The 12,908-nt window shown below is 41.2% G+C and overlaps 2 protein-coding genes across 2 annotated transcripts in view; both read right to left on the bottom strand.

The window, feature by feature from the left end:
• Positions 1-2,691: 2,691 nt before the first annotated feature.
• On the bottom strand, positions 2,692-7,497 carry LOC118416768 (tetratricopeptide repeat protein 28-like). The gene is made up of 2 exons (XM_035822003.1): positions 7,291-7,497; positions 2,692-6,976 (listed from the first exon to the last, which is right to left on the bottom strand). The coding sequence occupies exon 2, from the start codon at positions 6,843-6,845 to the stop codon at positions 3,690-3,692; it is 3,156 nt and encodes a 1,051-aa protein (XP_035677896.1). The 5' UTR covers positions 6,846-6,976; positions 7,291-7,497; the 3' UTR covers positions 2,692-3,689.
• Positions 7,498-11,934: 4,437 nt separating this feature from the next.
• The window catches only part of LOC118415242 (succinate--CoA ligase [GDP-forming] subunit beta, mitochondrial-like), a 7,299-nt gene continuing 6,325 nt past the window's right edge, over positions 11,935-12,908 (bottom strand). Inside the window, exon 11 of the mRNA XM_035819680.1 lies at positions 11,935-12,600. Coding sequence (XP_035675573.1) covers positions 12,491-12,600 — 110 coding nt within the window. The 3' untranslated portion in view covers positions 11,935-12,490. The remainder of the gene's footprint in view (positions 12,601-12,908) is intronic.

Raw genomic sequence — 12,908 nt, 5'->3', positions numbered from 1 at the left:
CGGATTCGTGCGCGAAATTCTACCCAGCCAAACAAACATCGTAACCCAACTCATACAGCCTCAAAACTTACGTATCCCTCTACTATTCACCACAGTTTCCGACTCGCTGACGTGCACAGAAAAATTTCTATGGCTTTTCAAGAACTGCGACGACCTATTTTGTGCCCGATCTACTTATGTCCACGGGGGTCGCCCATAAATACTGTGTTATGCGACCTTAAGCAAACTTGACCTTGGATTTTTTTCCGCTCATGCAATAAAACTAGTCAAGATATAAAACCGTACCAAGTTTTAGAGCAGAAATCCAAATGGTTCCTGAGATATGGCCAACTTTGCACTTCGACGCCTAGCACAGGTGTCGGCCCCGTACAAGGGCTATTTGTGGGGCCGCTAATTGGTCTCATTATCTCAACAAATCTAATATTCTGGTTGACTTTTTCTTCTACAAAGAGCTTGCCAGACCTTATTCTAACGTTCTGAGTGATTGGGGTTGGGGGTTAGTCTTTTTTCGGCGGAAAAAGGGGGGGGGGGGGGTAGAGCGGGTATTGGCTCACACTAAGTCCTATACTTAAGCATAGGGCGCGGTCTTGGCGGCCGTTGCCATGGTAACGGCGGGTCTGACGGTAACAAATATGTTATAGTTCAAGTCAGTCGACGTCAGTACCTAACATATCGGTCAAATTTAATGCTGTTGTCCGTCCCTGGGGAATTCCCACTTTAGTTAAAGGTAGCAGAACACAGTTTTTCGCCTATGGGGATTTACATGGTTAAGGACCCCAAAGTGAGGTGGTTCGACGACTCAAAAAATATATCAGGGTGCAAAAGTAATTAACAAGAATTCGATATGTTGGAGTTGAGGGTATAATCTACAACACATGTGAAAACGAGATGAAGTTTGTCGTCTCGTTTTCCCAGAAAGAACACTTTGAAATGACCCCCAGCGGAGGTCACCATACTGCAGCCGACACACGGAAGTAGCGGGAACCGGATTCGTGCGCGAAATTCTACCCAGCCAAACAAACATCGTAACCCAACTCATACAGCCTCAAAACTTACGTATCCCTCTACTATTCACCACAGTTTCCGACTCGCTGACGTGCACAGAAAAATTTCTATGGCTTTTCAAGAACTGCGACGACCTATTTTGTGCCCGATCTACTTATGTGGTCGCCCATAAATACTGTGTTATGCGACCTTAACAATCATAACTTTGCAATAGATTAAACAATGCGGTTATATTCACCGTTACTAAAGCTGTCGCATTATTTGATGTGACCAACCTCATCATACAGCCTTTTTTCGACAAGACAACCGAACTTAGTTCGACAAATGCTCGGGACTATCCAAAGAATGTCCTCTCAGTTGGCAACCGTTCTTTCTTATTGCTTACTTGGTAATGCAAAGGCACATGTGGGGTGTCTGTGTGGCGCAACGGCTAGAGCGTTTAAGGAATCAGAATCAGTAGGTCCTGAGTTCGACACACGCCATGCCCCTGCCCCCATGACGGTGGAGTGACGCCCACCGAGCCTCACGGCTAATTTGTCTAAAGGTGCCAAAAACACCTACGGATTTGATGCTGCCACTAAGACCCGTGAACTTTAAAAAAATGCACATTCATACAACGTAACCTACCCAGAAACATAATGAACAGACTTGGTGTCAGATTGGCAAATACAACCATATCAAAGTCAAATATCAAGGAACTTTTAGATACATACGGCGTACCTGAACATGTCTCCCATATGAAGAGGACAGAACTTACCAACGTCCGACTGGCTGGTGTGATGGCTCTTCGGTGACTGAATTTCGCCTTGTACTTCCGTTTCCTCAAGCTTACGTCACGCGGAAATCAGTCAAGGAAGAAACTTATCGCAATTACAGGAAACCGGCTAAGCAGAACAAAACACTCAACCTCCTGATTTATCGTTTAATGCTTAGTCAAAACGTCAAAAAGCTTCTTATGTCAATTTGCACGCAGCAACCACCTTTCGTCATGGCATCATTTCAAGTATGCTGTGAGACAAGCAGGAAGTGAGCCCTTTTCTACAAGCCAAAAGATATGCCAATTTGAGGCCATTGACCTAGGACAGACCTGTCTGTGCTAAGCAAACCACTTTGCTACAAGCAAAAGGTCTGTTATGCAGCAGTACATGGAAAAGCACATAAGGGGGCCAAAATTGCCATGTTTCTTCGGTACCCACTCAAACACCCAAATCCCTATTAATCTGTAAATGGAATCTTGAGTTAAAGATGTGAACATATCGACACAAAAATAATACCCCCATCGAGGGCTGAAACTCCTTCCCGGAGGTAAACAGAAACTTGAGGTTCTCGACCTCAAACCTTCATGATGAATTCAGAGTCTTGGTAAATTTGTTTTATGCAAGTAAGGTTTTAATCAACATCCTCTATACCCGTGGATGTGCCCTCTATGATCTATCCCAATTACACATATCACAACCGTGAAAGAATTGTCATGTGCCAAATTGTTTTAAACGTTTCTCATTTTACTTAAAAGTATACGATTTCCACATTTAACCTCACAGCTGTCAAAAAGGAATATTTTAAGTCCTATATTAATGATATAGGGCTTAAAATATTACTTTATGACAGCTGTGAGGTGTTTTGAGGTTTAGACGTTGTTCTGCAGGACTGATAAGATTAAGAAAAGTCGCTGTTGATCCATGCAACTGAAGTTAATTGCACTTTATTGTGTAGGTGACACTCACTAGCACTTCTTGGATGTTTTTAGTCACAGAAACAGTACCAGTACAAGGCAAGATCGATTCATTATCTGAAAATAATATTAATCAAACGGAAGTCGTAAAACCAGCCACTTGGAATTAATTATCACATTTGATTATAACCACACCACTGTCAAAGTCAGCCTTCTGCATTTTTTACGGTAAGACATCCCTCAGTAACAGTAATAACGATAACAGACACGACGGAAGAATAGTTTCACATGCATAGCATTTTATCGTACACGCAGCACAGAGATAAAAGGCAACATCTAAACTTACAAATGGAAGTGTGGAAATACAATTTTGGTTCACCACGGCTAGTTTGGCGACCTTGGCTGACTGTCATTTCAGCCGAACGAATAAATAAATAAATAGATATCTCCAATGATACTTTGTCAATGTCATTGTTTTATACATAGGTATCATTAGCACGGAAAGTGAAATAATTACATCTGTATCATATAACAGGATTCGTTGTCGCATGCTCAGGCATTTGTGAGACGACAGCAGGGTTGTGCCATAGAAAGGAAATATAGTACTAATAACCAACATATATCTATACTTGCATCTTTCCTTTTTGTTATACATGAAATTTACACCCCTGTTAAGTAGCACAAACAATATCTGGGGTATCGAGTAAACATTCATATCCATGGTAATGTTTAATTTAGTGCTTGGTCGTAATGCATAACTAAAATATAAGTGATATGTCACAATTTATTCAATTTTCACCACTAGAGAAGTAATAATCTCATTCACAGCCCATCTTTTAAAATTTGATTTAGAATCATGAAAAGCCATCTGCGTATTTTGTTATTGCTGCCTGTACTCCATCGCTCTCTTAAGTTATGATCACCAATGTTGGTCCATGCTAGTTTAAAGCAGTAAAGTGTTGATTTAGGGCATTGTCCGGATGTGGCGTGTTGTGTCCATAGATAGTTTTTCTCATACATTTATTAATTGTTCGAAGTAGCTGATTGCTTTCTTGTAATCACCGAGTTCACGCCAAGATATTCCCAGGCTGTTTAGCGACGCTGCGATATCCGGATGCATTGTGTTGTCACCATAGATAGTTTTCCTCATCGCTAATGACTGTTCGTAGTAGTCGATAGCTTTCAAGTGGTCGCCGAGTTCACTCAAAGATGATCCAATGTTGTTTAGTGACCCAGCAATGGTTGGATGTGCCGTGTTGTCTCCATAGATAGTTTTCTGCATCGCTAATGACTTTTCGTAGTAAGTGATAGCTTTATTGTGATCACCGAGGCGACTCCAAGATGATCCAATGTTGATAAGCGACGCGGCAATGTCTGGGTGTGCCGTGTTGTCTCCATAGATAGTTTTCCTCATCGATAGTGACTGTTTGCAGTAGCTGATAGCTTTCTTGTAATCCCCGATTTCCATCCAAGACCAACCAAGGCCGTTTAGTACCGCCGCAATGTGCGGATGTGCATTGTTCTGTCCATAGATAGTTTTGTTTATCGCTAAAGACTGTTCTTTGTAGCTGATAGCCTTTCTGTGATCACCAAGACAACTCCAAGATGATCCAATGCTGTTCAATGACGCGGCAACGTCAGGATGTGCCGTGTTTTGTCCATAGATAGTTTTCTGAATAGTTAATGACTGTTTGTAGTAGCTGATAGCTTTCCTGTGTTCACCGAGTTCACTCCAAGAAAATCCAAGGTTGTGCAGTGACTTGGCAATGTGCGGATGTGCCGTTTTGTCTCCATAGATAGTGGTCTGCATCTTTAATGAATGTTCGTAGTAACTAATAGCTTTTCTATGATCACTGAGTTTACTCCAAGATGATCCAAGGTTGATAAGCAACGCGACAATGTCCGGATGTGCCGTGTTGTCTCCATAGATAGATTTCGTCATCTTTAATGACTGTTTGTAGCAGCTGATAGCTTTCTTGTAATCACCAAGGTTACTCCAAGACAATCCAAGGCCGTTTAATGACGTGGCAATGGTTGGATGTGCCGTGTTGTCTCCATAGATAGTTTTCTGCATCATTAACGACTGTTCGTAGCAGCTGATGGATTTTCTGTAATCACCGAGCTCACCCCAAGATGATCCAAGGTTTTGAAATGACGCGGCAATGTCCGGATGTGCCGTGTTGTCTCCATAGATAGTTTTCTGCATAGTTAATGACTGTTTGTAGCAGCTGATAGCTTTCTTGTAATCACCTAGTTTACTCCAAGATGACCCAAGGCTATGTAGTGTCGTGGCAATACCCGGATGTGCCGTGTTGTCTCCATAGCCAGTTTTCTGCATAGTTAATGACTGTTGGTAGTAGCTGATATCTTTATTGTACTCACCGAGTTCACTCCAAGACAATCCAAGGTTTTGAAGTGACACGGCAATGTCTTGGTGTGCCGTGTTTTCTCCATAGATAGTTTTCTGCATCTTTAATGATTGTTCGTAGTAGCTGATAGCTTTCTTGTGATCACCGAGTTTACTCCAAGATGACCCAAGGTTGATAAGCGACATGGCAATGTCTGGATGTGCCGTGTTGTCTCCATAGATACTTTTACGTATCCTAAGTGACTCTTCATTGACCTTAACTCCTGTTTTACTATCATCAAAGAATGCCCAGAGGGTGCCCAATTCGTCAAGTATGTCCGAACGTTTGATCATGTCGCTACCCGCTTCTGCTAATGCTGCTTTCAGGTGGTGTTTGGCTCTACCATACAGAAATAGTTTTCTGGATATTCGGCCTCTACATTCATGAGAGACATCTAAGATTTTCGTTTGCAAAATGAATTTCGATTGGTCACGAAAACTGTCCAGTACACACTTCTTTAAAGGGATTGCCCTGCAGTAGTATCTAAAAAGAACTTGTATGTCTGGAATTTGGAATACTGAAATAAGACCTAGGGTAGTGTCGGATACCTCTTGCGGTTTTGACTGGTATTTCATCTGGGTAAGAGGGGACATACTGTCTTGTTGTCCCCCGCTGTGCAAGTATGTTCTTAACCGGAGCTCTGCCGAAATGCTGGTCAGTACTGTAAGGTGGGTGGCATTATCTTCATGGATCTTGTCCGTTTCTTTCAATTTGTTTATCACACTCCACGTGCTAGCGAGGGTGATCTGACAACACAAAGCTAGTACTTCAATGGCTACACCCGGAAAACGATATATGTCTTTCTTTACATTTAACAGTTGTCCGGTTGGCTCGAGGGTGGAAAGCTGCTCCCAGTGCTCCCACAACATTTGCATTGTACACAGACGGGACTGGGAACGGGAGATTAGATAATCCGTGATGATTCGTTTGAGTTCCTTCATGTACTCGGTCACGAGGGCCTCTTCTCCTGTCAAGAAAACAACTCGTCTGAGGATGTCGGATAGGTGGTATCCTTCTGTGACAGAAACCTCTAGCTGCTGAAACTTTGCCATTTCGGCAGGGGTCTGGATAAGGCTGACGGGAGGCTTGGTCTTCGTCTGGTCTCTTCCAAATGGAGTCTTGCTAGCCCATGGCATGAAGCCGTCGAAGGCAAATCCACGCGGTGTGACAGAGTCAAAGAACCAGTCTTTCTCTGGAAAATCGTTAAGTGACGGGATGGCCATTGACGGAAGAATGGTCTCTTCGAGGTTGATAACTTTCATGTGCAGATAGTGTGTGAGGTTGATGAAGTACCGCCGTGTGTCTTCATTGTCCTTTCCGTCTTCAATCAGAATGGCGAACTCCAGGTCAGAGTACGGTGTTACCAGTTCTGTTGCCTGTGAGCCCAGTCCGATAAAAGCGTATTTACATGAAGGAGGACCGAGTGTGGCGATGCATTCATCAACAAGGTCCTTGATAAACTCCTGCCTATCCCTAGCGATGTTCTTGAATAAAGCCTTGACTGCTTCAGCTCTCTCAACCTCCACTGCTATCATGACTGGATCTTCCTCGTCGTATTGGTACGGATTGTGTTGCTGATCAATGTCGTCTAGTTGTGACTTGGCTCTCGTGCGCATCTCTTCTAATCGCTTCTTTTGACGCATGGCCGAATCAGAAGGAACGTGGTTTCTTTGCACATTTGCCGTATACTGGAGAAACCATTGCTCTATCTCCTGCAATCTTTTTGTCACACTATGTTTATTCTTGTCTGTTCTTGCCATGGCTGCGTTGTACAGAGCTGCTGCCTGTGTGAATTTCCTACCTTCTTTTGTTCTCTTACCACGATGGATGTAAACGTCACCCAGTCTGCACAGGCAGTCTGCCTCTTTACATCGATCTGGTTTGTTAGGATCTGTATGGGTACAAAAGATGTATCAGTTGTTCAAATAGACACCTTGGAGTTTTTCTTTGAACTATTACATGATATGACACATTCTCTTGTGTTTTGATTGTGAGAAAGTAAGCAAGTATCAATAAGGACGAATTTTTGATGTGCAAAGAAATGCATTTCTTGGATCACCAACGCCTCCTGCCAGTGGAATGACCCGCGTTTCCGTAATAAGACTGGACTGCCATGTCAATTTTTTTGTTGAAAAAAAATGTTATGTCCATTGACATAATCGAAGAGAAAAGCTGAATAAGAAAGGTGCCAATGAAGTGACGCACCGTGAATCAGTCTGAGAGCAGACGCAAAGTTCTCTTCTGCCACGTCCAGCTTCCCATCGGCCAGTGCGCTGTCTCCTGCAGTCAGGTGCTCCTCGTAAGACCTGAAGGCGCAAAGCAAAGATGTTACAGGTCTCTATAACGATATACTGAGTATACTAGTAGTTGTCGTACCACTATAATGGGCCATTCATACATAACTCATAGTCTTATACCGTTGATACATTAATGAAACACCAAGGGAAACACCAAGGATTTTATAGTCTTCATTCACATATACAACACTAGAAAGGCCGATATTTGCTTGAGAGCAAATACAGCATATTTCAGCCATCTCCCTCCCCATGCAACAATAGGCTATTTCAAAATCACCCATTTGAAAAATCACTTTTACTAATGACGGTTTAACCCAAAAATGAGTCTTACAAAATTCCCCCGTTCAAGAATGGACTCGAGTGCACCCTATGTGAATTTGCACAAAAGACCAGTCCAGAAATACTCCCGCTGAAACCTTGGCCTTTTGAATAAGAAACCAAATCCAAAATTGAATTTAGCAAAAAAGGTCCCAGTGCATGAAAAGGTATAATAGACCAGTCTAAAAACACTTCCACTAAAATTGAATTTTGAATCATCACCCGTTCAAAAATGAATTTGAAAAAATCCCCCTTCCGTGTGCAAAAAATGGACTCTTCCATGTAAAGTAGAGCAGTCCAAAAATACATCCGCTAAAATAGGACTTTGACATAATCACTGAAGTCCAAAAAATGGATTTTTAAAAAAGCCCCCTCTATGCAAGAATGGACTCTTCCAGAACACCCATGTAAAGTTGCAAATTAGACCAGTCCAAAAATAACCCTACTGAAAGACTTTGACAAACTAGAAGTCACCAAAGTCCAAAATATGAATTTTGAAAAATCCCCCCTCCATGCGAGAATAGACTCTTCCAGCACACATTCTGTAAAATTGCAAAATAGACCTGTCCAAAAATACATCCACTGAAAGACTTCACCAGTCCAATGATGAATTTAAAAAAAAATGAACCCCTCCGTGTAAGAATGGACTCTTCCAGATAACACCGGGCTCGCTGATTGGCTGCCACCCCCCCCCCTCTTTAGGATATAGATTCAGGCTAAGTGATTGGTTACCTATCTAATTAGATTAAATAGACATATATGCCAGTAGGTGCAATCTGCAGCTGGGGGTCAACGACCTTAAGGTCATTGACCCCTCTGGATATTGGAAAATGACAAAAAAAATCCCCAAATACATCATTTTGACGTAGTCTATGACAAAAATTATACATGTGTCATTTGAATAAATATCTAGTGCACCCTTTTACCAAAATTTAGGTCATTTGGTTTTAAAACCAGAGCACAAGAGCCAAAAGTGTACTTTTTGGTCATAAAATGGCCAAATAATCGCAAAATTAAGCATTTTGTTGTACCGTATGCCTCAAGTGTTATTGAATCCATGTGCGCATATGTCTAGGGCACTCTTATACTAAATTTCAGGTCATCCGGTTCTAAAACCAAGGTACAGGAGCCAAAAGTGTCCTTTTTTGGTAAAAAAATGACCAAAAAAACGCAAAAATAAGTATTTCGTTATACTGTACACCAAAACCGATATTGAATCTATATGGGGGAATTATCAAGGCACATCTGTACCAAATTTCAGCTCATTCGGTTATAATACCAGGGTACAGGGGGCCCAAATATACAGTTTTGGTCTTAAGATGACCAAAAAACCTTAATAAAATCATTTAAGAGACAGATATGGAAAAAATGAAAAAAACGTCTGGGGGTATTGGCTCACTCTAACCTTGTGCCAAATTTCAAGTCATTCAGTTGAGGAACAAGGGAGATACCGTGTTCTGAAGATTTGACAGGAGAAAGAAAGAAAGAAAGAAAGAAACATTACGAATACAATATATTTCACCATACCTATGGTATGGCTGAAATATAACTACTTGTCTCGTAGCTAAACTAATCGCAATCTAGAAAGAGACAATTTCTGGAAATGTGAGTGGAATATAGTGGACAAGAAATCACATCAACATATACAAGGATTCGGTGTCGAAATGAAGCTAAATTTGAATCCATTCTTGTCCAGCATTAGATTTATGTAGACCTCGTCTGTTTACGCTAGCGACAAAGCAAACATTGACATTACCACTCCTGTTCTGACATATTAGTCCGTTGACCCTTCGAGCCACCGATGACGCCAGTGTTTGATGACGTCACCTGGAAGTCCCGTGGCCGCCCGTGACCCCGTTGTTGCTGTGCCCTTGGCTTTGAACTCTTCAACAGTCAGACGGAAAAATAATCAAAATCTGTCCTTGTTGGTAAACTATGTGACAAGATACTAACAGTTTTTTAATCAATGAGCTTTCATCAGCGTTAAATGCAACACATCATAATCAAACCAGGATAAGGTTTGTGCTTTGGTGTGGTTCACATTTGTATTCATTAAAGCATAAAACGGAATAATTGACTTGAGGTAACGTGATCAAATGTATGTCTATACCAACTGCCATTTAATAAAACAACGGAGAGAAGTTGGAGCGACTGCTCTCCTATTGGCGAGGGTCGGAGGTCAGCTAATCAATTGGTTTGACCTTCATGGTCCAAACCACCTCTATATTGTAGTTTACATAGTATATATACCCAAAGTACTTGCAAGTGAACGCCTAACATTCTCTTCTTTATTTATTCTATTGCTATATACATGTGCACCATAAAAGGGGAGTGATTACCTTATTTCTAATCGTCTTCATTTCTTGCCTGACTCTTGCCGTGTAAAACAAGCGGTGAATTAGTGTCTCTGTGCCCTGGAATCGCTGACACAGTGCAGTGTTGTACAGAGCAGTGGCCTTGGTCAAACATGGCGCATTTCTTGTTTCTGTTCCTCTTTTCAGATACGCGTCGCCCAGACTTTTGATTGCTTCCGTCTCTAACATATTGTCATCGTTTACGATCCCTTCTATCACTAAGTTAGTATATTCAATAAGTAAACTCTCCTCATTGCCACCAACAGTCAACCTTCGGTCCATGTGTTGGAATCTCTCGGCTACTTTAGCGAGTGAAGACATTCTCTTGGCGTTAGTGAGGGGCTCGTAACTACTTGAAGCGGTTGATTCCTTCCATAACCTTAATTTCTCTGCATAGTTGTAACGATATTCAAGACTTTCTCTCACATCTGCGTCATTACACCGGAACAGTGCGGTCCTGTACAACACCATGGCCCTGTCGATTTTCTCCGGGTTCTTGCCATGCCTCCCCTTTTCCAAGTTCACGTCGCCCAGGGTTTTGAGCACCTCCACTTCCGCACACCTGTCCATGTCCGCCATGGCGTCCTGCAGGGCACGGAGGTAGTCCGTCTCGGTACGCACGAGTCCGAGTCTCTTACTCTTGGCGTCGACCGCGCTAAGTTTCTCACAGACTCGTAACATTTTAGGTACTGGACAATGAAGAGCTCACCAAGGCATTAAACTAGGCAGCGCTCACACAGCCCCATTGCCGCCGAGGCCAATAAACAAAACGAACAAAAGAACCTTAGCCCATTGTTAACGGTGCACTACTAGACATTCTTCCGCCACACTCTGTGGGTAGTATAAGGCCAAAATTGACGAAAGCCCTTGGGTTCAGGTTTGAGTTCACATCGCTCGTAATCGGCTGCAAAATGATATCAACTACTAATAAATATAGCTGGAAAATGTACTTATATTATTTAGATTTAAGTGCTCGGAACTTACTTCCTGGTATGCTTCCGCGTTAGGGTGAAAGCGATTCGCCCCTTTGTCCCAGATTTTCCAAATACTACATTTAATATACTAGGATTTTCTTTATAGCTGGCTTGGTAATAACCGATGCTTCTTTCTTACACCAGTCATTTTGGGCCAATGACTCCTGGAGATGGGTTTTATTATATCAAGGAGGTTACATTTTTAACCTCCTTGATTATATTACCTTTGTCTGGAAAGTAATGTTTTGGTACCATTTGTGGGCGAGGTGTGGATGGATGACATTTAGTATGTTGGCAGATGTTGGCAAAACAAAGAGCAAATTCGATTCTGGACCACCTGATGACTTTTTGTGGCACTGCAGCCGACATTCCAGTTTTCATATCTCCGTTTCTCGACATGTTATGGCCGTAATTTAATACCGTTTTGTGAACCGCAGCGATTTTGTTTCAGAACTCAAAAGGGCTTGATAAGTCATAATCATTTTTGGTATGTAACATAATATAGTTTAGATTATAGTTGGCATAGTTAGATCTTAATAATCAAAATCAGGATCTACATGTAATTTGAATAATTAAGGATGTAATTTCTACATCCGCTGCTTTCCATGAGCCCAATACACTTTCAAACATACTAGTACATGCATGATACATGTAACTAAGAAAGACAGGCCTCTTATATACAATGCAAATTGAGGCCTCATCTGAATAATTAATGAAAAAAAAACATCATATCACAGTGGTACATAACATGAATTTGCTGTTGGGTGGGTTGCTATATGTGAGATTTAATCAGGCTAGTATGCATGCAAATTTACTTTTTAATGCAAAAATTAAAGAATCATCTACTTTGAAGCTATTGCAAATGGTGCTAAAAGCTCAGGTCTTGTTGAGGTGTGACAAGGAATATGCATTCTTACATCCTTCCACTTTTATTTGATACACCCCTTGCTAAACTCCATGGCTGGCTGACGTTTTGAAACAGCAGCCATCAAAATCAAGTAGCAATCAAAAATACAGTATGTTTCATCAGCAAAAAAGTGGCAGTAACAAAACACAAGTCATAGACCCTTATGGAACCTATTCCTTTAAGACAAAGACTTACATTACATCACACCACATCACCTTAAAGTACATTTGTAGTAGTGAGGTAAATTTAATACTGTGCTGTGATTATCCATAGTATCAATCGTCAATCACATTTCTTTCAAGACTTTTTTGGATATTTTTAATATAAAATCACTTGGTTGTCGCCTAAAATACATTTACTATCATATCTTTTTTCACAGTAAGTTCAATGATAAATTTCACTACTGTAGTAGAATCGTCACAGTGATGTATTATGTATCCGTTTACTAGTACTTTGATCCCAGACAAATCACTCCTACAGTCTCCCTACACAATCTTGTGTTATTTTATACATTTAAGATCAAGATATGCTGTACAAGACTTTATCCTGTGATTGTTATTGTATGCTGTTGACAGCGTGCTTGGCGGCCTCGCCCATACCATCAGCAGGAATGATGGGAAGACCGCTCTCCTTCAGAATCCTTTTGGCTTCGTCAACATTCGTCCCTGTAGTAAAATAAAATCAAATCAAATGTTCTGTGAAGACGACCAAGAGCACTATTAAAGGAAAGTTAATCTTTTGTAAAACTTGAATGTAGAGTTGAATGTAGAGTTTTTTTTTACAAATGACTGTAATACTGTAAATCTTGAAACTTTTGTGTTGACCTCTACCGTAAAATCATGACACTGCAAATATGTCACCTTTGTATGACTACTGTAATAGAGAGTTCAAGCACAAATTTCAAACACAGTGAAAACCTTATTATGTCTACTACCACAAAATAAAAGCATTGAAAAAGTAAATGAAGGGGCAG

The sequence above is a fragment of the Branchiostoma floridae genome, chromosome 5 (assembly GCF_000003815.2).
Source record: "Branchiostoma floridae strain S238N-H82 chromosome 5, Bfl_VNyyK, whole genome shotgun sequence".
Lineage (NCBI taxonomy): Eukaryota > Metazoa > Chordata > Leptocardii > Amphioxiformes > Branchiostomatidae > Branchiostoma > Branchiostoma floridae.
Note: the sequence above shows the minus strand (reverse complement) of the source record. Positions and strands in the feature narration are given on the sequence as shown.